Source organism: Bos grunniens, chromosome 14, assembly GCF_055505025.1.
Source record: "Bos grunniens cultivar Pamir isolate PY7600 chromosome 14, Bosgru_T2T1.0, whole genome shotgun sequence".
In the NCBI taxonomy this organism is placed as follows: domain Eukaryota; kingdom Metazoa; phylum Chordata; class Mammalia; order Artiodactyla; family Bovidae; genus Bos; species Bos grunniens.
In genome coordinates, this window is record NC_141178.1 from 68,617,316 (window position 1) to 68,642,815 (window position 25,500).

Consider the following 25,500-nt stretch of genomic DNA (forward strand, 5'->3'; position numbering starts at 1 on the left):
TGTTTCACAAAGTTTTATACCCAGGCTTTAAAAAGCAGTGGTACATGTTCAATTATACTTTCTTGCTAAAGTTTTAGGTAAGACAGGAAAGTTTATATCATTAATCAGTACACTAAAATAAAATTTATTTAGCTCATATTTCTCATTTTCTTTAAAGTTTATTTTTGTATATTTTCTTATAGACACAATCACAGTTAATTTTGGTGTTTTATGCACTTTCTTGTGTACCAGGTACTGTTACAAATGCTCTACTTCTATTAATTAGCTTAACTCTCACAGCACCTAATATATATATATACTATTGTCCCCATTTAAAGAATTAGGAAGCTGAAGAACAGATAGGATAAGAAACTGGCATAGGAACAACTAGCTAATATGTGACAGACTCATGATTTATTAGTATAGTAATGCATATATTGAATTTATACATGAACTATTACATTTTAAGACCAACAAACAGACCAATAGACGTATAGGATTAAAATTTAGAGAGTATTTGTTTAATGTTAATAGGCATGGTGGTGACAAAAGACTGTGTTCACAGGAAATTCAATCCAACATCATTATGGTATATTTAGCATTTATAAAACATATGCACGGTCTTATTTAATTCCCATAGCTTCCCTTGTGGATCAACTGATAAAGAATCTGCCTGCAGTGCGGGAGACCTGGTTGCGACACCTGGGTTGGGAAGATCTCCTGGAGAAGGGAAAAGCTTCCCACTCCAGTATTCTGACCTGGAGAATTCCATGGACTGTTTAGTCCACGGGGTCGCAAAGAGTCAGACATGACTGAGTGACTTTCACTTCACTTTCAGCCTTTGAACACACTTGTGTTGATCTCAAGAGCACAAGCATATAAAATAATGTTTAATGGAGTCTGATGGACCCGGGTGTGAAGTTGAGCATTACCACTTAATCATATCTGTGACTGAAGATATTTCCTGTCTTCTTTGGATTTCATTTTGTTAATCTTCAAAGTGGGTAAGTCAATATATATCTTGGTGGGTTACTGTACAATTAAATGACACATTATAATTTAACACAGGGTAGTGGTCAAGAGTGTGGATTGAGAATCTGAACTGCCTGGGTTTGAATTCTAGCTCTTCCCACTATTACTAGCAACTTTCTTTGTTAAGTTGTATGTTTTCTCTCTACCTTAGTTTCCTTGCCTGGAAAAATGGGCTAATAATCCTGCCTCAGTTCAGTACAGTTCAGTTGCTCAGTAATGTCCGACTTTGCGACCCCATGAATCGCAGCACACCAGGACTCCCTGTCCATCACCAACTCCCGGAGTTTACCTAAACCCATGACCATCGAGTCGGTGATGCCATCCAGCCATCTCATCCTCTGTTGTCCCCTACTCCTCCTGCCCTCAACCCTTCCCAGCATCAGGGTCTTTTCCAATGAGTCAACTCTTTGCCTGAGGTGGCCAAAGTATTGGAGTTTCAGCTTCAACATCAGTCCTTCCAATGAACACCCAGGACTGGTCTCCTTTAGAATGGACTGCATGGATCTTCTTGCAGTCCAAGGGACTCTCAAGCATCTTCTCCAACACCACAGTTCAAAAGCATCAATTCTTCAGCACTCAGCTTTCTTCACAATCCAACTCTCACATCCATACATGACCACAGGAAAAACCATAGCCTTGACTAGACAGAACTTTGTTGGCAAAGTAACATCTCTGCTTTTCAATATGCTATCTAGGTTGGTCATAACTTTCCTTCCAAGGAGTAAGCGTCTTCTAATTTCATGGCTGCAATCACCATCTGCAGTGATTTTGGAGCCCCCAGTAATAAAGTCAGCCACTGTTTCCCCATCTATTTCCCATGAAGTGGTGGGACCAGATGCCATGATCTTAGTTTTCTTAATGTTGAGCTTTAAGCCAACTATTTCGGTCTCCTCTTTCACTTTCATCAAGAAGCTTTTTAGTTCCTCTTCACTTTCTGCCATAAGGGTGGTATCGTCTGCATATGTGAGGTTATTGATATTTCTCCCAGGAATCTTGATTCCAGCTTGTGCTTCTTTCAGCCCAGCATTTCTCATGATATACTCTGCATATAAGTTAAATAAGCAGGGTGACAATATACAGCCTTGATGTACTCCTTTTCCTATTTGGAACGAGTTTGTTGTTCTATGTCCAGTTCTAACTGTTGCTTCCTGACCTGCATACTGGTTTCTCAAGAGACAGGTCAGGGGGTCTAGTATTCCCATCTCTTTCAGAATTTTCCACAGTTTATTGTGATCCACACAGTCAAAGGCTTTGGCATAGTCAATAAAGCAGAAATAGATGTTTTTCTGGAACTCTCTTGCTTTTTTGATGATCCAGTGGATGTTGGCAATTTGATCTCTGGTTCCTCTGCCTTTTCTAAAACCAGCTTGAACATCTGGAAGTTCCCGGTTCACATATTGCTGAAGCCTGGCTTGGAGAATTTTGAGCATTACTTTACTAGCCTGTGAGATGAGTGTAATTGTGCGGTAGTTTGACCATTGTTTGGCATTGCCTTTCTCTGGGATTGGAATGAAAACTGACCTTTTCCAGTTCTGTGGCCACTGCTGAGTTGTTCAAATTTGCTAGCATATTGAGTGCAACACTTTCACAGCATCATCTTTCAGGATTTGAAATAGCTCAACCGGAATGCCATCACCTCCACTAGTTTTGTTTGTAGTGATGCTTTCTAAGGCCCACTTGACTTCACATTCCAGGATGTCTGGCTCTAGGTCAGTGATCACACCATCATTATTATCTGGGTTGTGAAGGTCTTTTTTGTACAGATCTACTGTGTATTCTTGCCACGTCTTCTTAATATCTTCTGCTTCTGTTTGGCCATTTCTGTCCTTTATCGAGCCCATCTTTGCATGAAATGTTCCCTTGGTATCTCTAAGTTTCTTGAAGAGATCTCTAGTCTTTCCCATTCTGTTGTTTTCCTCTATTTCTATGCGTTGATAACTGAGGAAGGCTTTCTTATCTCTCCTTGCTATTCTTTGGAACTCTGCATTCAAATGGAAATATCTTTCCTTTTCTCCTTTACTTTTCACTTCTCTTCTTTGCACAGCTATTTAAGGTCTCCCCAGACAGCCATTTTGCTTTTCTGCATTTCTTTTCCATGGGGATGGTCTTAATCCCTGTCTCCTGTACAATGTCATGAACCTCTGTCCATAGTTCATCAGGCACTCTATCAGATCTAGTCCCTTAAATCTTATTTCTCACTTCTATATGATCCTGTATAATCATAAGGGATTTGATTTAGGTCATACCTGAATGGTCTAGTAGTTTTCCCTAGTTTCTTTAATTTAATTCTGAATTTGGCAATAAGGAGTTTATGAGCTGAGCCGCAGTCAGCTCCCGGTCTTGTTTTTGCTGACTGTATAGAGCTTCTCCATCTTTGGCTGCAAAGAATATAATCAATCTGATTATGGTGTTGACCATCTGGTGATGTCCATGTGTAGAGTCTTCTCTTATGTTGTTGGAAGAAGGTGTTTGTTATGACCAGTGCGTTCTCTTGGCAAAACTCTATTAGCCTTTGCCCTGCTTCATTCCGTATTCCAAGGCCAAATTTGCCTGTTACCCCAGGTGTTTCTTGACTTCCTACTTTTGCATTCCAGTCCCCTATAATGAAAAGGACATCTTTTTTGGGTGTTAGTTCTAAAAGGTCTTGTAGGTCTTCACAGGTCTTCACAACTTCAGCTTCTTCAGCATTACTGGTTGGGGCATAGAGTTAGATTGCTGTGATATTGAATGGTTTGCCTTGGAAATGAACAGAGAACATTCTGTCGTTTTTGAGATTGCATCCAAGTACTGCATTTCAGACTCTTTTGTTGACCATGATGGCTACTCCATTTCTTCTAAGGGATTCCTGCCCACGGTAGTAGACATAATGGCATAAGAACCTGGAATGTGAGGTCCATGAATCAAGGCAAATTGGAAGTGGTCAAACAGGAGATGGCAAGAGTGAACGAAAACATTCTAGGAATCAGCGAACCAAGATGGACTGGAATGGGTGAATAATCCTGCCTACAGAACTTTTATTGGACTCATTTATGTAGTGTGTTTAGGATCAAGCACGTAAGAAAAGCTCAACAAATGGTCGGTATTATTAGTACATAGAAAGTGCTTAACATATTGTGTATTCAGTAAATAGCAACTATTGGTTGTCATACACACTGCACATGAGTCATGATTATATAATTAAGAAGTATCCTGGTCTCTTACTTCTGGTTTTACATGCATAGAATATTGCCTTCTGAGTAATACAGGCAAAAATGTGTTCCTGGGGAGAGAGCACTTAGTCTTGAGCTCATCAGGAAAGGCAGCATTGGGATCTGAATGGGATTTAGAGAGTTAGAAAACATGGAGAAGATAATGATATAAAAGCCAAGAGATAGGAAAAAAAATCATGTTTGTGGAAGAAAAGATATAGTGTTTTGGATGAAGCATAGCTGCATTAAGGGATTAACAGGATTGCGGGCTTAACTGGTAGTCCAGTGGTTAAGAGTCTGAGCTTCCTATTGAAAGGGTGTGTGTATGATCACTGGTCAGGGAACTAAGATCCCACATGCTGTGTGGCACTGCCAAAAAACAAAATCAAAGCACCCACATAAACAACAAGAGCAACACAAAAGGTTAATAGGGATGAATTTGGGTAGAATTAGAACAGGAAAAAATAGAAGGAGTGAGGAGGCAAAAGAGAAGTTTGTTGTGCTCACCTAGGCCCGAGTGGTAAGGGTCAGAATGAGAGAAACGAGGGAAGGACAAAGGGAGTTCAGATGCAAGATAGCCTTCAAAAGAGAAGTCAGCAGGGCTTGGACACATTAAATGACACATGAGCAAATGGAAGAAGACAGACTGACACCAGTATTTTCATTTAAGTTAGTGTGGCATGTATGATAACTTTGAGAAATAGGAAAGTAATATTTAGAAGGGCAATGATAGGTTTGACATTTTTATGTTGAATTTGAATTAATAGAGAAACATTTTTAAGTAAAAATGTCCAGGGGCATTTGGAAATCTTTGATTGCTTTGGCCCAAACATAGAGTTGAAAGTCATCTGCATGGAGGACAGAACTGAAGGAGGTCTTTATTATCCAGAGATATATAGTAAAAAGATCATTTAAATAGTTTCATACAGAGCACCACTGTATATCAGGAAATAGTGGAAAAATTTTAAAGGAAAAAAGTGATTACAGTTACTTGTATCTTACATTTAAAACAATTTGTATTCCAATTCCAACTGGCCACTAATCCTTAGAATGAACAAAGAATTAATTTCTTCTTGTCACTGTTTCCATATATCCAGTGAATCTGTGCACTAGTCTCTGAAAATCTACACTCCATCTTACTTTCTAAAAAACTGTATAAATGCAGACTTATTTTCTAGTCTTTTTGTCATCACCTGGTGTTTTTATTTAAAGAAATCATTGGTATGTTGATTTGAGATTTGTTGGTCTTTTATGCACAATCTCACACATAGTGAAAAAGTCAGTCTTGGACTCTTCAGCATGGATAAAACTTCGAAGACTTTTGGTAACTTATCTGAATGCAAGATCCTTTTAGATTTTTATCATTGTTTCCCTTGAGCTATCTTGATATTTTTTAAAATTGTGGTGAAAGACACATAATATAAATGTCTTAATACCATCTCAGTCATTTTCAAGGGTGCAGTTCAGTGGTGGTAAGTGCATTCACATCGTTGTGCAAACCATACCCAGGAAGTTTCAGTCTTGCAAAACTCAAACTCCATAACCCTTACACAACAGCTCTCCATGTCTCCTTGCCCTTAGCACCTAGAAACTACCATTGTGACATTTTCTTTTCTTTCTTTTTTCCCCCTCACTTTTGACCATACTACAAGACATGTGGGGTCTTAGTTCCCTGAGCAGGGTTGGAGCCTGGGCTCTCTGTGGTGTGCGTGCAGAGTCGTAACCACTGAACTGCTAGGGACGTCCCCACTGTGTGATATTTTCTGTTCTCGGAGTCTGAGTACCTAGATACTTGCTGTAAGTGTAATCAGTCACACAGTATTTGTCTTTTTGTTACTGGATTATTTTAGTATAATGTCTTTTAGGTTTATGCAGGTTATAGCACATGTCAGAATTTTCTTTTCTATGGCTGAATACTATTCTTTTGTATGCATGCATCACGTCTTGTTTATCCATTCCTATAATCAGTGGACATTTGAGTTGCTTCCACCTTTGGGCTTTTGTGAGTAGTGCTGTTAGGAACATGGGTTTACAAATATCTCTTCATGACCATGCTTTCAAGTCTTCTGAGAGTATACTCAAATGTAATTGGTGAACCAATCAGCAATTTAATTTTTAATATTTTGAGGAACTGCAATGCTCTTCCATTGTGACTGCACTATTTTTCATCCTATTAATAGTCCAAAAGGCACCTCCCTGGTGGTCTAGTGGTTAAGAATCTGCCTGCCAATTCAGGGGACAAGGGTTCGATCCCTGGTCTGGGAAGAGTGCACCTACTGCAGGGCAACTAAGCCCAACTCAGCCACAATGAAGACTCAGTGCAGTCGTGAATAAATAAATATAAAATAGCGCACAAAGATTCCAAGTTTTTTACAGCCTTGTCAACAGTTGTTCCCTTTTTATGTCTTTTTATAATAGCCAGCTTAATGGGTATGAGCTGCATATCACACCGTGTTTTCGATTTGCATTTCCCTAATGACTAGAGATGTACATCTTTTCATGTGCTTTTGGCCATTCGTATGTCTTATTTGGAAAACTGTTCTTTGCTCATTTTTGAATCAGGTTGTTTTTGTTTCTGTTGTTGTGGAATCTTACAGTTTTCTGTATATTCTGGATTTTAACTCGTTGTCAGATATATGGTTTGCAAATTTTCCTTCCATTGCATGGTTGTCTTTGTACTCTATTGATTATGTCCTTGATGGACAAAAGTTTTACATTGTGGTGTAGTCCAGTTTATTTCTTTTAACTTTGTTTGTCTGTGCTTTTGGTGTCATATCATATGAAGTTCAGACCATGCTACACTAAAAGATGGCACCTTGGCATATTTTATATTTTACGTTGAAAATTTGAGAAAACAGCAGATGCTACTTTGACCCTCTGCTCACCTTTCACCCCTGAAGTAGGTCATAATACTCTTAAGTGAGAAATGCTTTCCCTATAGAAGCAAAGGTGCATCCTCATCTCCAAAGAGAAAAGGATGCCAGAAACACTCCAAATAGGCCTTGCTAAATCTTCCCCAGTGTACTACACTCACCTCATACTCCTTGGCCTGTTATATTTCTCCATGAGTATCCACTCTTGATCAAATCTAGTGTGAAAATACTCAGATTTCACTCTTTTTTCAGATCTTGATTTTCTTATGAAGACCCTAATGTTTCTTAAGACTTACATTAAATAAATTTATATGTTTTCTCCTATTACTCTATCTTGATCAATTTAATTTTCAAAGCCAGCCAGGGATCCCAAGAAGGTGGAGTAAAAAAAAAAAAAAAAAAAATTCCCCCAAATTTCTAAGAATTTCCAGTGAAATATGTCCTGAAGCTTTTCTTCTGTATTTTAAGACTCATAGATTTAGGTTTTGCATTTAGGTCTTTGATCCATCTTCAGTTAATTTTTTATATGGTGTAAGGTAATGAAAGAACTTGTTCTTTTGCATGTGGATATCTAGTTTTCCCACAACCGTTTGTTGAAAATGCTGTCTTTTTTTTCTGTGGAATGGTCTTGGCTATCCTTATCCTTGGCTCTCTATTCTATTCCATTGTTCTGTCTGCATTTATGAAAATACCACACTTGATTACAGTGTGAAAGCATGGTAGTCACTCAGTTGTGTCTGACTCTTTTCCGTCAATAGGCTTTGGCCCTCCAGGCTCCTGTGTCCATGGGATTTCCCAGGCAAGAATACTGGAGTGGGCAGCCATTCCGTTCTCTAGGGGATCTTGTAGACCAAGGGATTGAACCATGGTCTCCTGCATTTCAGGCATGTTCTTTACTGTCTGAGCCACCATGGAAGCTTTGCAAGAAGCTTGAAATCAGAAAGTGTGATACCTTTAACCTTGTTCTTCTTTTTCAAGAGTGTTTCGCTATTCAAGCTCTCCAGGTTTACTGTTTTGACACAGTTATAAAGAGGAAAAAATGTGTAAAACATTTGTGAGGGTTCATCAGTTTTTTCTAAGAATCTTTCTTAATTTTTTGATACTCAAATCAGTGTGAAGTCTTTGAAGTATCTGTCGTGTCATCATCCCTGTAAATTTATCTTCATTTGTTCACTGAAGTAACTCTTCCATATGACTGCCTTTCTAAGTGTCTGAACTGTGCTTTGCTATCATGAAATCCTGCATCTTTTACAAGATGTACAATTCTTTTCTGAAATGGATTTGCTCTTATATTTCGTGGTGCTAATAGATGTATGCATGTGCTCAGCAGTGTATGCTGCCTCAGTTGTCTCAGTACATTAGCAGAAATGTGTGTTAAGTGGGGAGGGATCTTAAAAGTAGACTAACTGTTATAAATTGTCAGTTGTGTAGTGAATCTTTTTTACAGAATTAACCTTTGTGAGTTTGGGGTTTCTGATAGTAAGTACTCAAATAAAGATAAGTTGTCATTGTTGAGGCTATGAGAATGGATATGTTCTTGAGAATAAAGTGCTTTGAGAGAGCTGGAAAGAAAACCAAAGTGCTCAGAAGTCCACTGGCTTTTAGAGAGTTGAGGGCAAAAACATTGAGCATTCATTCCTGGGGAATGAGTTCTCAAGGAATTATGAAAAGAATTTGACTAATTAAATAAAAACTGGTATTAAATAAAGAATTTCAGATTAGTGTCTCAGGAAGAATGATTACCGAGAAAAGAGAAATATGGGATGTGGTGTAATTCTGTAAGAAAGAAAGAGGAAAAAATGATGATAGATGGAAAAGGACCTTGGGTTTCCATTTCTTTTAGAATAAAATGGAGGTAAGAGATGTGTCTCCCATTGGGCTCCCATTGTCACACATGTTATTTTAACGCACAGGTTTTTGCAGAGAGACAATTAGAGACCATACAAAGCTTTTCAGTTTTGAATTTATATTGAACACTACTGTCTCTCCATGTTTCCTGTCCCGTGAACTACTCCTGCAGGGCTTTTGTCACAGCTGGCATCCACCCACCTTGACGTTAGTTAGTAACAGCTGAGAGTATTTCCCCTCGGAACTACCTGCAATTTAATGAGGAATCCTAGACATTTAGTAGAACCATATACAAACAAAAGTTATAAATATATATGGAGGCATTTCAAGCATATGTATAAAGTCATATTGTTTTATTCATTCTCTACTCGTTTCTGTTGAGGGTGTTTATTGAGTTTTGTGTTCATCACAGTATTAGACTGAGAACACGAAAATTAATCAGTCCTTAAGAAGTGTGCTATCTAAGTTCTCAACCAGGAGGCATAATAGTTTGTTTTCCATGTTTGAACATATCTGGGGACAGTTTGGTTTGTTCCAATGACTTGGGGGACGTTACTGGTATTTAGTGGGCAGAAACACTCTAGAAAGATGTGCATAGAGCAGAATCATCCAGCCCTAAGCAATGGTGTCTCCATTGATAAACAAATGCTAGAAAAAGTACAATACTCATAGCAATGATTTATTATACTGCACTGTCTTAAGCTTACCTTACCTGTCTTGTTTAACTTCACCTTGACATTTTGGGGTTCCCTTATGGCTCAGCTGGTAAAGAATCCGCCTGCAATGCAGGAGACCTGGGTTCAGTCCCTGGGTTGGGAAAATCCCAACTGGGGAAGGCAACAGCAACCTACTCCAGTATTCTGGCCTAGAGTGTTTCATGGACACGACTCAGTTGGACACAACGGAGCGACTTTCACTTTCACACTTTCACTTTCACTTGACACTTCAGAGTAAATACTATCTTCACTTTTTTGTGTAGCTGAAGGGATAAACAAGTCTTTCATGGTTATGCTGCTAAGTAGATGGCAGAATCAGATTTTAAAGTGTTCTAGATTAGACCCCAGGACGTATAATTTTAATGGCAATTAAATAATTTATTTTTTAAGTAATTTTAAGTAATTTTTAAGTAATAAATATTTATTACTTGAATAATAATTTAATAACAATTAAAGTATAACAATTTTAATAACTGGCACAAAGAGCTTCTTAAGGTAGAGGTAAAACAGAACATGGAGATCTGCATGCATAAGCATGCAGAACATGCGTGAGCAAACCCAGAGGGCACAGACTATTCATCTCTCTTCCTTCTGCCTAGTGCAAGGACTGCCAAAATTCCTCTCCTCTACCCATCATTTTATTTAATTCAATAGTCTGTAAAAATGATCCACATCAAAAAAATTTTAAAAACGCCACGCATCAGGGTCCCTCCCCATAGGGGAAGGAGAGAGCCCAGCTCCTGCAGGATATTCAGGAAAGTCATCCGCACAGGGACCTGACCACACCACACACTGGCTGGTTCACAGGACTTATTATCCTATCCTAGACGTCCCGGTCCTATTAGCCCTGGCGCAGGGACCCAAAGTTTCCTTTGCCCCTGCTGAAAATATTAGGTAATGTCAGTGCAGGGGGATAATACACTCTTTCTGCATGTCTGCACTGCAGTGCAGGGCAGCAATATTTGCTCTTGGGAATGATTGCACTAATTCTTTGGTCATTAACTCTAAGTACTACATGACTACACACTTCTCTAACCAGAGAGAACGCAGAGCAGTGCAATACATCTTTCTGGAGCATAAAGTTTATTAAGACTAAACCAAGAGAAGAACCAAGGAGTTGGCAATAACTATCCCCTCCCCCACCAACATGAAAGACAGAAGTGTGGGGGGTGGGGGACATGCCCCAGGGGACAGTCCAGTCTCTGAAGTTTCACCCAGCAGAGGAGGAGAGGCAGCCAGGCCAGGGTGGTGCCTCTTCTGGTCACCCAGACCACTCCAGAGCATCGTCTGAGCTGGCCAGGGTTTTGGATAGGAGGCTTTCCTGAAGGCGGTAGAGGTACTGGATTTGAATCCCGTCCTCCAGGTGGGAACATGACCAGGTCCCAGGGAGCTTTGCAGGTCATCCACTATCTTTGTCTGGTATAACTTTATTATTAGTCCTCATGCTGGGCAGCCCACAACAAAGATATTTAGATAGACATCTCCAGATTCTCCCAGCCACCCCCTTCTTTTTCTGGGTGAGGCCAGAGGGAGTGACTGGGGACATATTCTCGGGCTGCCCAACAAGGGTGGAGCTTCCCGCATCAGGCACATCCGGGAGGCAGTGGGTTCCTTCTGGGACTTTACCGCCGATGTCATGGGTGCCACTGGTGTTGCAGGTGTCACAGGTGCCGTGAGTGCCATCTGTGTCACGGGTGCCCCTGGTGTCACGGGTAACGGTGGCATGAGTATCATGGGTGGCGTGGTCACCACTGGTGTCACGGGTGCCTCTGGTGTCCCTGGTGAGGCAGCTGTCACTGGTGACACTGGTGTCACAGGTATCACAGGTGCCATGGTTGTCGTATAGGTTGCAGGCCCCAGTGGTGTCCTGGGTGCTTAGGGCGTCATAGATGAGGCTGGGGTCACAGGTGAGGCTGGTGTCACAGGTGCTGCAGGCATCACAGGTGAGGCTGGTACCTCTGGTATCGCAGCTGTCACAGGTGCTGATGGTGTCGCAGGTGCTGATGGTGTCACAGGCGTCTCTGGTGCCACGAGTAACACTGGTATCATGGGTGTGGCTGCTGTCACTTCTGCCACAGGTGTCGCAGGTGAGCCTGGTCCCACACGTGTCGTGCCGGTCACCGGCGTGATCGGTGGCTCGGGGGCTGCTGGCATCTCTGGTGCTGTAGGTGGAGGGGGCTGGGCTGGGGGTGACGGTCCTCGCTTCCGGGCAGGGTGGGGGAGTGGCAGGCTCTCTGGTCTTCTCCGTTGACTCCTGGTTCTCCTGCTGAATGGTCTCCCAAAGCCAGTCGGGAATAAGCACGGACTCCTCAGGGGTGGCGGGAGGCATATGTTCTTGGCTGCTGAGGTCGGAGGAAACGAACGGCCTCACAATGATGGTGCGTACCCTCACCTTGGGTACATTCATGTCACTGATACTGCTTACGTCTAAGCCCTGGATGTGGTCCCTGCACCAGCCCAGTATCAACTCTCCTGTCATCCCAGGGTGCTCTTCACAGGCTGGTGGGAGTGGCTCTTCCTGGCCCATGTTCACCCATGGATGCTGCCAAACATCATCTAAAGTACCTCTGTTGGTAGGACTGAGCATTAGCATTCTGTCTAAAAGGTCTGTTATCTCATTGGATAGAGATTTGGGCACATGGTACTGCCCCCTAAGCACACGCTGCTGCAGCTCCCAGAAATCTTGTCCCCTGAAGGGGAGGGATCCAGTTACCATCGTGTACAGGATGACGCCGAGGCTCCACACATCCACCTCTGGGCCTGTGTAAGGCATCCTCAGGAAGAGTTCTGGGGCCATGTACGCAGGGCTGCCGCAGAAAGTGTCTAGCTTCTTTCCTGGGTGCCACTGGTTGCTAAGGCCGAAGTCAGAGATCTTGACGTTGTTGTTGGCGTCGAGGAGGAGGTTGCCCAGCTTCAAATCCCGGTGCACCACGCCCCTCTGGTGGCAGTGCTGCAGAGCCGAGAGCAGCTGGCGGAACAGGCCTCGGGCCTCCCCCTCCGTCAAGCGGCCTTTGGCCTCCAAGTAGGTGGACAAGTCTCCTCCACTGACGTACTCCATTACTATAAATAGAGCCTCCTCCGTGTCAATAACTTCCAATAGTTTTACAATATTTGGGTGGCTTAATGTGTTTAGGCTATCAATCTCTTGATTCCATTCCTTGAGGCCGGAGGAGCTCTGATTGGTCTTTTGAATGACCTTAATGGCTACCACCTCCTTGGTCAGAACATGCCGGGCCAACTTCACTTTGGCGAATTGGCCTTCACCAATTGTTTGAAGGATATCATAATTCTCAATATGAACACTGTTGTTAACAGAGATGGCCATGAGGTCCTGGATCCCTAACTACACTAACTACCACTAAGCTATACTAATTACCTAACTATACTAACTCTACCACTAACTATACTCACTACCGCTAAGCCCTCACTAAGAATGCTAACTGTTCTAACAATACCGTGTATGCTAACAGTGCTATAAACTATCCTAATGCTAATAACTATACTAACAGTGCTAACACTAACTATGTCAGTAACTATTAACTATACTAACTTATGCTAAGTGTAGCAAGGATACTAACAGTGCTAACACTAACTGTACTATCTATGCTAACAAACCACTAGCTATAACAACTATGCTAACTATATCAATGATACTCTCTATACTAGTACTGGCAACACTAACTAAAAAAAAAAAAAAATAAGATAAAATGAGAAAAAGAACTAAGGGGAAAAAATGGGGAAAAAAAGAAACAAAAAAAATGAGAAACAAAAATGAAAGAAAAAATGATAAGAAAAATTTAAAAAATGAGAAAAAGACAAAGGAAAAAGAGAAAAATAAAAATGAGAAAAAGGAACAAAATCAGCAACACTATAAAAACACGGAAAAAATCTCGCTAACTGTAGGTCCAGCTGTCAGGTCACCAAAATCAGCTTCCTGGGCTCTGTGGACAAAATCCTGCACCCAGCCAGGGTCTTATAAAGGGTTTTTGTGAGTTTCATCATAGTGATGCCCTGTGAGGTCAGAGCAAGAAATGGACCAATCGTGACTGGGGATAAACCCAATGGTTTTCTCCCTTTTCAGCTTCAGGGCCTCTTTACACTTAGCAAAAAGGTCCCCAAGAGATTTTTCTTTAAATATATTAGAGACTGGTATTCACTTTGTTAGAAATTAAAATCTGTAGGAAGCCCCAGCAACTTTTTCATTTCTTGTTTGAAAAATTAATAATAATTTAAAAGACCTCATTATGTCTACACTTGAAATATTCAATTCTTTTCCTTAAACTCTGGTCGCAAAGTGATGATTTAACTGACTTGAAACTACAGGAAAATGTTCTATTGTGTGAGACACTAGTAAAGCACATTATTAATGTTTATGAAGCTGAGAGAAGATTTTCCAGGAGGATCAAGAGCAGATTTCTCATCGGGAGCCTCAGAAGTCAGATGACACGGGTCAGTGTCTTTGAAACGTTGAAGGAAAGAAGCTGTTAACCAAGAATCCTATGTTTAGCAAAACTGTCCTTCGAAAATGAAACAGTGATTAAGGCATTCCCAGTTCATGAGAGGTGCGAGCATTCTCCACCACCCGACCTTCCTGAGCAGGGAGTCCTTCAGGTTGGAATGAAAGATCCTCAACAGTAACTCTAAGCCTTATGAAGAGATGAAGATCTCTGGTAAAAGGAGATAAATGGATGATTAGAAAAGGTAGTGCTGCTGCTGCTGCTGCTAAGTCACTTCAGTCGTGTCCGACTCTGTGTGACCCCATAGACGGCAGTGCACCAGGCTCCCCCGTCCCTGGATTCTCCAGGCAAGAACACTGGAGTGGGTTGCCATTTCCTTCTCCAATGCATGAAAGTGAAAAGTGAAAGGGAAGTCGCTCAGTAGCGTCCGACTCTTCACGACCCCATGGACTGCAGCCCACCAGACTCCTCCGTCTGGTGGAGTTTTTTCCAGGCAAGAAATGGGATTTTCCAGGCAAGAGTACTGGAGTGGGGTGCCATTGCCTTCTCCAAAAACTAGCGCTACACTGCTCTAATTAAAATGGATAACCAGCAAGGACCTACTGTGTAGCACAAGGAATTCCACTCAATGATACGTGGCAGCCTAGCTGGGAGAGGAGTTTGGGGGAGAATGGATACACGTGTATGTATGGCTGAGTTCCTTCTTTGTCACCTGAAATTATCACATTGTTCATTAGCTATGTTGTTGTTGTTCAGTCACGGCGGTGTATCCGACCCTTTGTGACCGCATGGATGGCAGCATGCCAGGCCTCCCTGTCCCTCACCATCTCCTGAAGTTTGCCCAAGTTCGTATCCATTGTGTCAGTGATGCCATCCAGCCATCTCATCCTCTGACGCCCTCTTCTCCTTCTGCCCTCAATCTTTCCCAGCTTCAGGGACCTTTCCAAAGAGTTAGCTATTTGCATCAGGTGACCAAAATACTGGAGCTTCAGTATCAGTCCTTCCAATGAGTATTCAGGGTTGATTTCCTTTAAGATTGACTAGTTTGATCTCTTGGCTGTCCACAGGACTCCCAGGAGTCTTCTCCAGCACCACTGTTTAAGGGCATCAATGCTTTGTCACTCTGCCTTCTTTACAGTCTAGCTCTCACAACCATATGTGACCACTGGGAAGGCTCTACAGACCTTTGTCGACAGAGTAACATCTCTGCTTTTCAACACACTGTCTAGACAAAAAGATATGACACCGAAAGATGAGTATAAAAGTTTAAAAAAAAGGAAAGCTAACACTATTGTAACTTTGATTTGAAGCTCCATTTTTTGTTTTCAATTTGATTTGAGACTAATATATAATAAACATTTCTAATACTTCTTTTTTTAATTTGGGGGAAAAATCTAATTAGTCTCTAAAATAAATGTATGTTTCTGACCTCAAGGATAGCATTTGTAAGTCTTGTCTTCCAATATGAAGGTAAACCAGGGTTGGATCCCTTTGAATGCATCAGCTAAGTGACAGAAGCTACAAAATAAACTGATGTGAGGCAATAAATAGCAATAAGAGCAGACTTCAAGAAATGGAACTGAGGAACACTAGCAATACTTGCAGTAACATCTCAGAAGCTGTATTCCGGATACCACCTTGAACAATATAGTAAAAAATATCCAATAGAATTTTTTATGAAATGTGTAGACCCTGTATTAGTAATGGTCTGTGTGCATATGTGCTAAGTCACTTCAGTCATGTACAACTCTTTGTATCCCTATAGACTATATAGCCCGACAGGCTCCTCTCTCTTTGGGATTCTGCAGTCAAGAATACTGAAGTAGCTTGCCATGCCCACCTCCAGGGGATCTTCCCAGCCCAGGAATTGAATCAGCATCTCTTGTGTCACCTGCCTTGGCAGGTGGGTTCTTTACTGCTAGCGCTACCTGCTGCTGCTGCTGCTAAGTCGCTTCAGTCATGTCCGACTCTGTGCGACCCCATAGATGGCAGCCCACCAGGCTCCTCTGTTCCTAGTAAGCCCAAATAGTCTGCAGGGCACTGTAACAGAAAAACACACTGGGTGCCTTAAACAGCAGACATTTATATTTTTTCACAGTTCTAAAGATTTAAGTCCAAAATCTAGGTGTTGTCAGGGTTGGTTTCGATCAGACTTCTCTTACTGGCATGTACACAGCCGCCTTCTAGTATTGTTGTTGTTAAGTCACTGAATGATGTCCGACTCCTCTGCAACCCCATGGACAGGACTGTAGCCCCCCAGGCTCCTCTGTCTACATCCTCACATAACCTCTTCTCTGTGTACACACAGAATGAGAGTGTTCTGATGTCTCTTCCTCTTCTTAGAAGGACATTTCCTATTGGATTAAGGCCCCAGCCTTTGGCCTCATTTAACCACTAACCTCCCTATAGAGCCTATCTCCAAATAGAGTCACACTGGTGCTTAGGGCTTCAGAATATACATTTTGAGGGAAAACAGTTTGGTCTATAGCATTCTGCCTTTCGTTCCCCCAATTCATGTCCATCCTCATGTGCTATTAAAATACAGTAATCTCAATATCCCTAGATGTCTTAAGCCATTCCAACATTGATTCCAAGTCTAAAATCGCATTAAAATGTCACCTGATCAGGTATGGGTGAGAAGTGATGCATAAAATTAACCCTCACAGGACCCATAAAGAAAATATAACACTTTCTTGAAACATAAATAACATAAAAGTTGAACACATAAAGGTTCTTTCAGTGCTATAATGGACCCTATTCCATTAAATGAACTGAAACAGTTATTTCCAATTCAGATTGCTGTAGAATTCTTTTTTTTTTCAGAACTTAAGATAAATTTGACATTCATATGGGAGAATGAGTGAGGACAAAAGATTTTGAGAAACGCAAATTATTGGAAGTATAGAAAGACTTCCCTTATCTGATGTCAAAGGGTCCTGCAAAGCTGTTATAAGTGAAATAGAGCAGCACCCATGCATTTTGAGTAGACATGAGCAGACTCAAAATAGACATGAGTCATGGAGTATAATTAGAGTAAAGAAACAGACCCATGTTAAATGAGTTTAAAGTTCAAAAGCAGTTGATCATAGAGGGAAGAGTTTTAATAAGTAAAAAGTATAAAACCATAGGAAAGTTTTAAGGATATGAAAGAAGACCTACTAAATAAATGAAAATACATCATAAATTGATGGAGCACAAAACTGTATATTATTCACATGACAGCAAATTGATCTGCAGACTCAAGATAATGCCTATCAAAACCCTAACTTCTTTGCAGAAATTGACAAGCTGATCCTAACATTCATATGGAATTATAAAGGACCCAGGGTAGCCAAACAATCTAAAAAAAAAAAAAAAAGAACAAAGTAAGAGGGCTCAGACTTCTCAATTTCAGAACTTACTACAAAACCATAATAATCAAGACGGTATGGTAGTAACATGGGCTTCCCTGGTTAGTTTAGTGGTAAAGAACCTGCCTTCCAACGTAGGAGACGTGGATTTGATCCCTGGGTCAGGAGGATCCCTGGAGAAGGAAATGGCAACCCACTGCAGTATTCTTGCCTGGGAAATTCCATGGACAAATGACCTTGTTAGGCTATAGTCCATGGGATCTGAAAGAGTCAGACACAATTTAGTGACTAAACAACAAAAATAAGACCGTTTCCACTTATGGAAACTTGAAAAATAGCACAAAATTCCCATGTACCTTCAACCAGCTTCTCCTAATGTGGGTATTTTACACATTACAGTGATTAAAATCAGGAAATTAACATTGATGTACTAGTTATTATAGACCATATTTGAATTTTACCAGTTATTCCACTGGACTGGATCCGTCTTTTTTCCAGTCCAGGATCCGGTCTAGACTCCTTCTTTAACTTGGTTATCTGTCTTTTTTAGTCTCTCTGTGAAATCCTTGGTCTTTCATTCCCTTTTTTTTTTTTTCCCCTCCCTTTCCTTCCTTCCCTCTTCTGTCCTTCCTTTTACCTTTTTTTCTTTCCTTCTTTTTGATGGCTTTGACATTTTTGAGGAGTACTACCAGGTAGTTATTGGGCTTCCCTGCTGGCTCAGTGGTAAAGAATCCACCTGCCAATGCATGAGATATGGCTTTGATCCCTGGGTTGGAAAGATCCCCTGAAGAGGGACATGGCAACCCCCTCCAGTATTCTTGCCTGGGGAAACCCATGGACAGAGGAGCCTGATGGGCTACAGTCCATGAGGTTGCAAAGAGTTGGACACGACTTAGCAACTAAACAACAACAACCTAGTAGTTATCTTATCAAGTGCCCCTCAGCCTGGATTTGTCTGATTAGAAGGGATAAAGCATTTTTGTCAAGATCACTACTGAAGTGATGTTATGACCTTTATCCTTGTCTGTGCGTCATTTCAGAAGGTGCATGAGTGCAGTTTGTGCCACTAATGATATCGATTTTGATCACTTGGTTAAGGTGCTGAATGATAGAATTATCCACTGTAAATGTGTTTTCCATTTGTCATGAATAAATATCTTGTGGGGAGGTACTTTGAGACTATTCAAGTACCCTGTTTCTCATCTCACTTTTGCCCATTAACTTTAGCATCCTTCAGTGATTACTTTTCTGCAACAATATTCACTGTGATGTTTACTAGTGGTCATTTTTAATTTTCATCATTCCTTATAAAATTGTTAATTGAATTGTACTGTAAGGAAGAGCAAGTCCTTCATCTCCACTTATTTATTATTCATTTATTTTTTGTATTAGTGTGGATTCATAGATATTTATTTTAGCCTACAATTTTAGCCTATAATTGTTACTACTTTTATTTATGTTGTTGCTCAAACTGTCCCAGATTTAGTCAGTGGGAGCTTATTCAATTTAGTCCATGTGTCTTTCTTAACATGTTCACATCATTTATTGAATATTTCCTTCTTGATTTTTGGTGCCATAAATAGTCCAGGCTCATTTTATACATGTGATTTTTAATGCTCCTGTCCTCTAATTTCCTACATCTTCAAGGATCTCTATTTCCTTTTATTAAATATACTTAGAAACTGAAAGATGTCCACTAGATATCCTATGTTTTTGCTGCTGAGATGTTATTGCTTCTCAGATTTCTCAGGAAAGATAGCTTTAAAAAGTATGTATTATTAATGTAAGATATGCATATATATGTTCATTTCTGTGTCTATCTATGCACACACATATTAAAACTATGAGCTCATACTGATAGTTCTAATCCCAGTCCCACATCACTGGATTTATTGTCACTTTCTTTCCTTATTTATAGCTCCTTTCTCTGACTGGGAGAAACTTGGCCCTCATTTTTCACCTCATAGTCACTTACTATAATCCAAGTATACATGTAAACTAGTTTCCGAATTTCTAACTCACACCCTTGCATCACAAACAAATTTGCTAATGTTAAAGAAAAAATACTCCATGATGTGTGTTACAGATGGTAAGGCAGACTTTGTTCAGGACCATCATGGTAGGTGGAGGGACCATTGTAGTGGGATTTTACAGTGGAGTCATGAGATTGGGCTCAACTCTGTGTACAGCCTGGACCAATGGGAATTTGTAGCCAAAGAACAAGGCAGTGGTTAAGAAAACATTAGGGGAAGGGGGGCGTCTGGCTAAATGACCTAACAGGATTCTTGCTATAACATACTCTACAGAAAACAGTTTAGACAGCTCTTTTTCACTTAAAAATCAGATCATTAAAGTCATTCCATACCAATTCGGGGAAATTGCCCCCCACACACACACACACCTCTCTTTTTTAAGGGCTACCTAGCATCCAGTGTATGGATGGACTATAGTTTATTCAATAACTCTTCAATTCATGGACATTTCGGTTGTTTCCAGTATTTTGCATATGAAAGCAATGCTACAACAAAAAATGTTCATATTTATTTTCATATTTTTGAAGTTGTAGCTGTTGGATAAATTACTAGAAGTGAAATTTCTGAGTCAAAACATTGGTGCATATGAAATTTTGTTAAGTATCTCCAAATTCCCTTCCAGATGGAGCACACCAATTTTCATTTCCACCAGCAATGTTTGAAAGAAACTGTCTCCTCTGGGTATTTATTTAATGGTCAGAGACTTGGCCACATAAACTTCTGGGATACAGACTTTTTTAAATTCAATGTAATATTGTTGAAATATTTTCTTGCTTTGTTCCCCGATATGTGTAAGCCACCAGTTTATTAACTGTGACTTTGGTCAAGGTACTTAAAACATAAAACTTGGCTTTATTGTCTAAAAATATGTAAAATAATAAAACTTCTTTTTAAAACCTTTTTTAAGATAGCGAATGAGATTCTGTATGTAGGGAGTGTAATACATCCCAAATGAAAATTTGGGGTGAGTGAAGTACTTCGTAAATACATAGTGAAATAAAGTATTTAGTTTTGTCCTGGCACCTTTGCAGAGCACAAATGCCTGAATGAAGTGACTCTTCTTCACGGTAGTTCTCCTACACTTGTGCTGGGAGATATTAGTACCTGTCATTTCCTTTAATTTTTGGGACCCCAGTTGTAGCACAGCGTCAAGTTCAAATATTTACTCAAGAATGTGGTACATCTTGATTTAGCTATTTGTCCAAAATATCTACCAAATCCATTATCCCTTCTCTGTCCCTAAAGACACTGCCTTAATCGAGGGCCTCATCTACGACCTGGTCTTGGGTCTTCTAACAGTTCTCCTGCCTCTGGGCTTACTTCTCCAAGTCCTCTGCACAGTTCCTTGAGGATTCCACTGTAATCTGTTTTGTGTAATTTCCATGGTTAAAAGCCTTTCTTTGACTCCACATGACTTATGGATTTACAAGTCCATAAGTATATTTGCCTTTTCTAAAAGAAGCAATGGAAACAGTGACAGACTTTACTTTTGGGGGTTCCAGAATCACCGCAGATGGTGACTGCAGCCATGAAATTAAAAAACGTTTGGTCCTTGGAAGGAAAGTTATGACAAACCTAGACAGCATATTAAAAAGCAGAGACATTACTTTGCCAACAAAGGTCCAGCTAGACAAAGCTATGGTTTTTCCAGTAGTCACATATGGATGTGAGAGTTGGACTATAAAGAAAGCTGAGCGCTGAAGAATTGATGCTTTTAAACTGTGGTGTTGGAGAAGACTCTTGAGAGTCCCTTGGACTGCAAGGAGATCCAGCCAGTCCATCGTAAAGGTTATCAGTCCTGAATATTCATTGGATGGACTGATGCTGAAGCTCCAATACTTTGGCCACCTGATGCAAAAAAACTGACTCATTTGAAAAGACTCTGATGCTGAGCAAGATGGAAGGCAGGAGGAGAAGGGGATGACAGAGGATGAGATGGTTGGATGGTATCACTGACTCAATGGACATGAGTTTGAGTAAACCCTGGGAATTGGTGATGGACAGGGAGGCCTGGCATGCTGCAGTCCATGGGGTTGCAAAGTGTCAGACACGACTGAGTGACTGAACTGAACTGAAGCTATTTCTTGGGCTTTCCCACCAGTAAGCTTTCTGGCATGTTTTTCCATTGGCCTGGAATTCCCTGCCTGATCTTTCAGCCTGGTGAGATCCTTGTGAAATTTTAGCTTTGAGAAGGCATCCCCGACTCTGCTTGCTAATGCCAATGGCACTTTGAATTTCCACCCTGGCTCTTAAGAACTGTATTAAACTGAGCCATCTTTTCTGCTCTGGCCCCCTGCTTAGACCTGAAGTACAAAATCTAGGTTTCGATTATCTTTGTTTCATTTACCAGGTTATATTGCCTTAATCTTTCTTGTTTTCTATCAGTCTTTTGAGCCAGACTTCCAGGCACTTGAGAGCAACAGTGATGGTTTAATCATCTTACGATCTGTTAGGCCACACACAGGACATGGTGCAGAGTGATGGATGGATGGATTGATGCATGCTCCTGAGTGTGTTTGCTATGGGCCTTGGGGTCAGGGAAGAGAGACTCCGTTATCAAAAGCAGAAGTCCGTTCTCCACACTGATGGGACAGGCTTGACTTGCTCCCACCTGTTTTATTTCTTTCCTCCTATGCAAGGTCAAGGCTCCCAAGACCAGGCTGCTTGTACCAAAAACTGCTATGTTCTTTTCTGTGCTGCCTTAATGAGCGCTCATCCGTGCCTCTTTCACATGAAGTGTTGAAGTTATTTTAATCTTGTTAGTCTTGGTTTTTTTTCGGGTAGTCAGCCGAACACCAATCCATGTGTCTTACACCAGTGGTTCTCTTTTATTTTCTTCTCCTAGTGCCTTATCCTACAGTAAATTTGAGAATTTGTCAGACTAGAGCCTGGAGGAATGTAAAAAGGGGTCAGAAGTCTTTAGAGTTCACCAGCGCAGCCCGCTCTCTTCCTCTTAGCCAAGCGAACTCACTCGTTAGAAGTGAGATAATCGGAACTGCATTAGAGGAAGCCTACCCCTTCACCATACACAGGAATATAGTTTTATATTAAAGACCAATTTAGACATCAACAAAGTGCATGTATTAGGATTGCAAGGATAAGTGCTTTGGAAAATGTTATCTAAAGAAGGTGATATTAATCTTCCTTATCAAAGAGAGGACTTGTAGCAACATGGTCATCTAGGGGATGGTCAGCGACTTGAGGAAATGCTTGCGTTCAGGTCATGTTGCTTAGAGTTAGAAAAATACAAAAGTTGTTAATGCACCTACTGTTCAAATTTAGCAGATTTAACTTTTCCTTGTTTCAGATGACTCCCTTTAAAGATAGAATGAAGAAAGAGAGCTCAAGAGTCGCCTTCTTGTCCTTATTTATCACCCTTAAACCAACCACTGGGCTTCCCAGGTGGCGCTAGTGGTAAAGAACCCACCTGCCAGTACAGGAGACAGAAGAGACACAAGTTTGATCCCTGGATCGGGAAGATCCCCTGGAGGAGGAAATGGCAACCCACTCCAGTATTCTTGCCTGGAGAATCCCATGGACAGAGGAGCCTGGTGAGCTATGGTCCATGGGGTCACAAAGAGTCAGACAACTGAAGTGATTTAGCACAGCACACAACTAGATATAAACCCATCTTTAGAAAAATGAATGATAAAAAAGCAGTGTCTCAACAGTCTGAAGAAAACTAAAGAAGGAAAAGGCAGTCAAGTCTACATATATATGAAACATTTGCCTTATTTATATACACTAAGATATGTAGTTTTTTTTTTTTTTTAAGTGAAAATAGCATTCTCTTTTTAGCATGAGCTTGTTTGGCCTGAGAAACCACACGAGAGCTGTGAAGAGGCTTGTCCTGATTTTTGGAGTAGTAATAAGTGAGGAAAGGAGCCTGGACTGGGAGTCAGGCCCTAGGTCTGACTCTGCCACCATTCTGAGGGGCAAGATTGAGTCACAAATATCATCTCTTCAGTTCTCAGTTTGTTTTTTTTTTAATTAATCGAAGGGCTACAGTGTATTAGAACAGAGTTTCTCAACCTCAGCAGGGTTGATACTTTGGGAAATTGTTATGGAAGCTGTCCTGTCCATCCTAGGGTTTTACCAGCATCCCTGACCTCCACCAGGTAGCCCGTTGTATCGGTCCTCTCCACCCCTTCCTCATGAGGTATAACGACAAAAACTTCTCCAGACACTGTCCAGTGTCCCTCGGGGACAAAACTGCTTCCAGTTGCACCACTGGCTGCAAGCAGGTTTTACGTCCGTGGGGTATTTATTGAGAACACCTGACAGGAGGGGCTCTGAGCTAAGCGCTGGGGCTATGACAGCGAGGAGGGTAAATGCTCTTCTGTCTTCATGGAACTTCCGTCTGGTGGGGAACGGAAGTCTCCAGGCAGGAGTCAGGGGTCCTCTGGACCTATTACTCTAAGGACATGTAAACCCTGGAAGGACCCAGTCATTTCTCAGTACATCGTGTTATCTTGACCTGTTGCCCCCTCAGATAAGTGGGGAAATGAGCACTTCCACTTGGGGATAGAGAGCTTCTGCAGCACAGGCTCATAAGGAGCTGGAGAAATGAAGAGTGGAGTATAAAGTGGGCCCCAGAGCAGAATAAAATAATTTTTAGTGCTTACATATCATCTACTTTTGGGGTGATGATTTGGGCATTTTTAAAAGTTTGTTTCTTCTTGGCTACCATACCCATGAGTAAGAATGTCATCAGGGAGAGCCAGATCTGGTGCCTGATGTTATCTCTCTTACTACTTGATTTTCTTTTGCAATCCAATTTTTTACTTTAGTAAAATCAGAATACACACAGCACCTGCAGTGCTATTAGAACTCAATGTTTTCACATTTCTCTGAGGTTTTTATATTGTAATAGGATTATCAGAACATTCTAAACACAGTTTTCCTTGAGAGGGTAGAAAAAGGAAGAAAGTGGTTCCTTCCTTAAAAGGAATGCATTGATAAGACTTGCAAGATATGAACTTGCTAGGCACTGTAGCCTAGAGATGAAGAGTTCAGGTTAACAGTGTGGACGATTTGGGTTCTGGCTCAGCTACTTTTTAGCTGTGCAGTTTCAAGAAACTTACTAGACCTCTCTGTACTTTTTTTTTCCCACTCAGATCAGATCAGATCAGATCAGTCGCTCAGTCGTGTCCGACTCTTTGCGACCCCATGAATCGCAGCATACCAGGCCTCCCTGTCCATCATCAACTCCCGGAGTTCACTCAGACTCACATCCATCGAGTCGGGGATGCCATCCAGCCATCTCATCCTCTGTCGTCCCCTTCTCCTCCTGCCCCCAATCCCTCCCAGCATCAGAGTCTTTTCCAATGAGTCAATTCTTCGCATGAGGTGGCCAAAGTACTGGAGTTTCACCTTTAGCATCATTCCTTCCAAAGTACACCCAGGACTGATCTCCTTAAGAATGGACTGGTTGGATCTTCTTGCAGTCCAAGGGACTCTCATGAGTCTTCTCCAACACCACAGTTCAAAAGCATCAATTCTTTGGCGCTCAGCTTTTTTCACAGTCCAACACTCACATCCATATAGGACCACTGGAAAAACCATAGCCTTGACTAGACGGACCTTTGTTGGCAAAGTAATGTCTCTGCTTTTTAATATGCTATCTAGGTTGCTCATAACTTTCCTTCCAAGGAGTAAGCGTCTTTTAATTTCATGGCTGCAGTCACCATCTGCAGTGATCTTGGAGCCCAAAAAGATAAAAGTCTGACACTGTTTCCCCATCTATTTCCCATGAAGTGATGGAACCAGATGCCATGATCTTCGTTTTCTGAATGTTGAGCTTTTAGCCAACTTTTTCACTCTCCTCTTGTCCTTTATTATTGAGTGAAACTTCCCTCAGCACTGTGTGCCAGGCTTTTTGCTAGGTGCTGGGGATGTGAGTGAACAAGGCAAGTCCAAGTCTCTGTCCTCATAACAGTAGTTTTCTGGAGGAGACTTATTGGGTAAGAAAGTACACAAGTGTTTGTCAGACTACAGTGGTGTTAGGTGCTATCAGAGAAAAGC

General features: G+C 41.2%; 2 protein-coding genes across 10 annotated transcripts in view; one reads left to right on the forward strand and one right to left on the reverse strand.

Annotated features, from left to right (window-relative positions):
* The window catches only part of LOC147359619 (uncharacterized), a 134,603-nt gene that overhangs the window by 86,853 nt on the left and 22,250 nt on the right, over positions 1–25,500 (forward strand). The gene's annotated exons all lie outside the window — the stretch shown is intronic.
* LOC147359624 (MAP/microtubule affinity-regulating kinase 3-like) lies at positions 10,701–13,824 on the reverse strand. The gene has a single exon (XM_086337226.1). It carries the CDS (start codon positions 12,959–12,961, stop codon positions 11,036–11,038), a length of 1,926 nt encoding a protein of 641 aa, XP_086193352.1. The 5' UTR covers positions 12,962–13,824; the 3' UTR covers positions 10,701–11,035.

What these genes read in the sequence shown, in the direction of transcription:
- LOC147359624 (XM_086337226.1), bottom strand. Translation starts at nt 12,961, where the DNA reads ATGGCCATCTCTGTTAACAACAGTGTTCATATTGAGAATTATGATATC.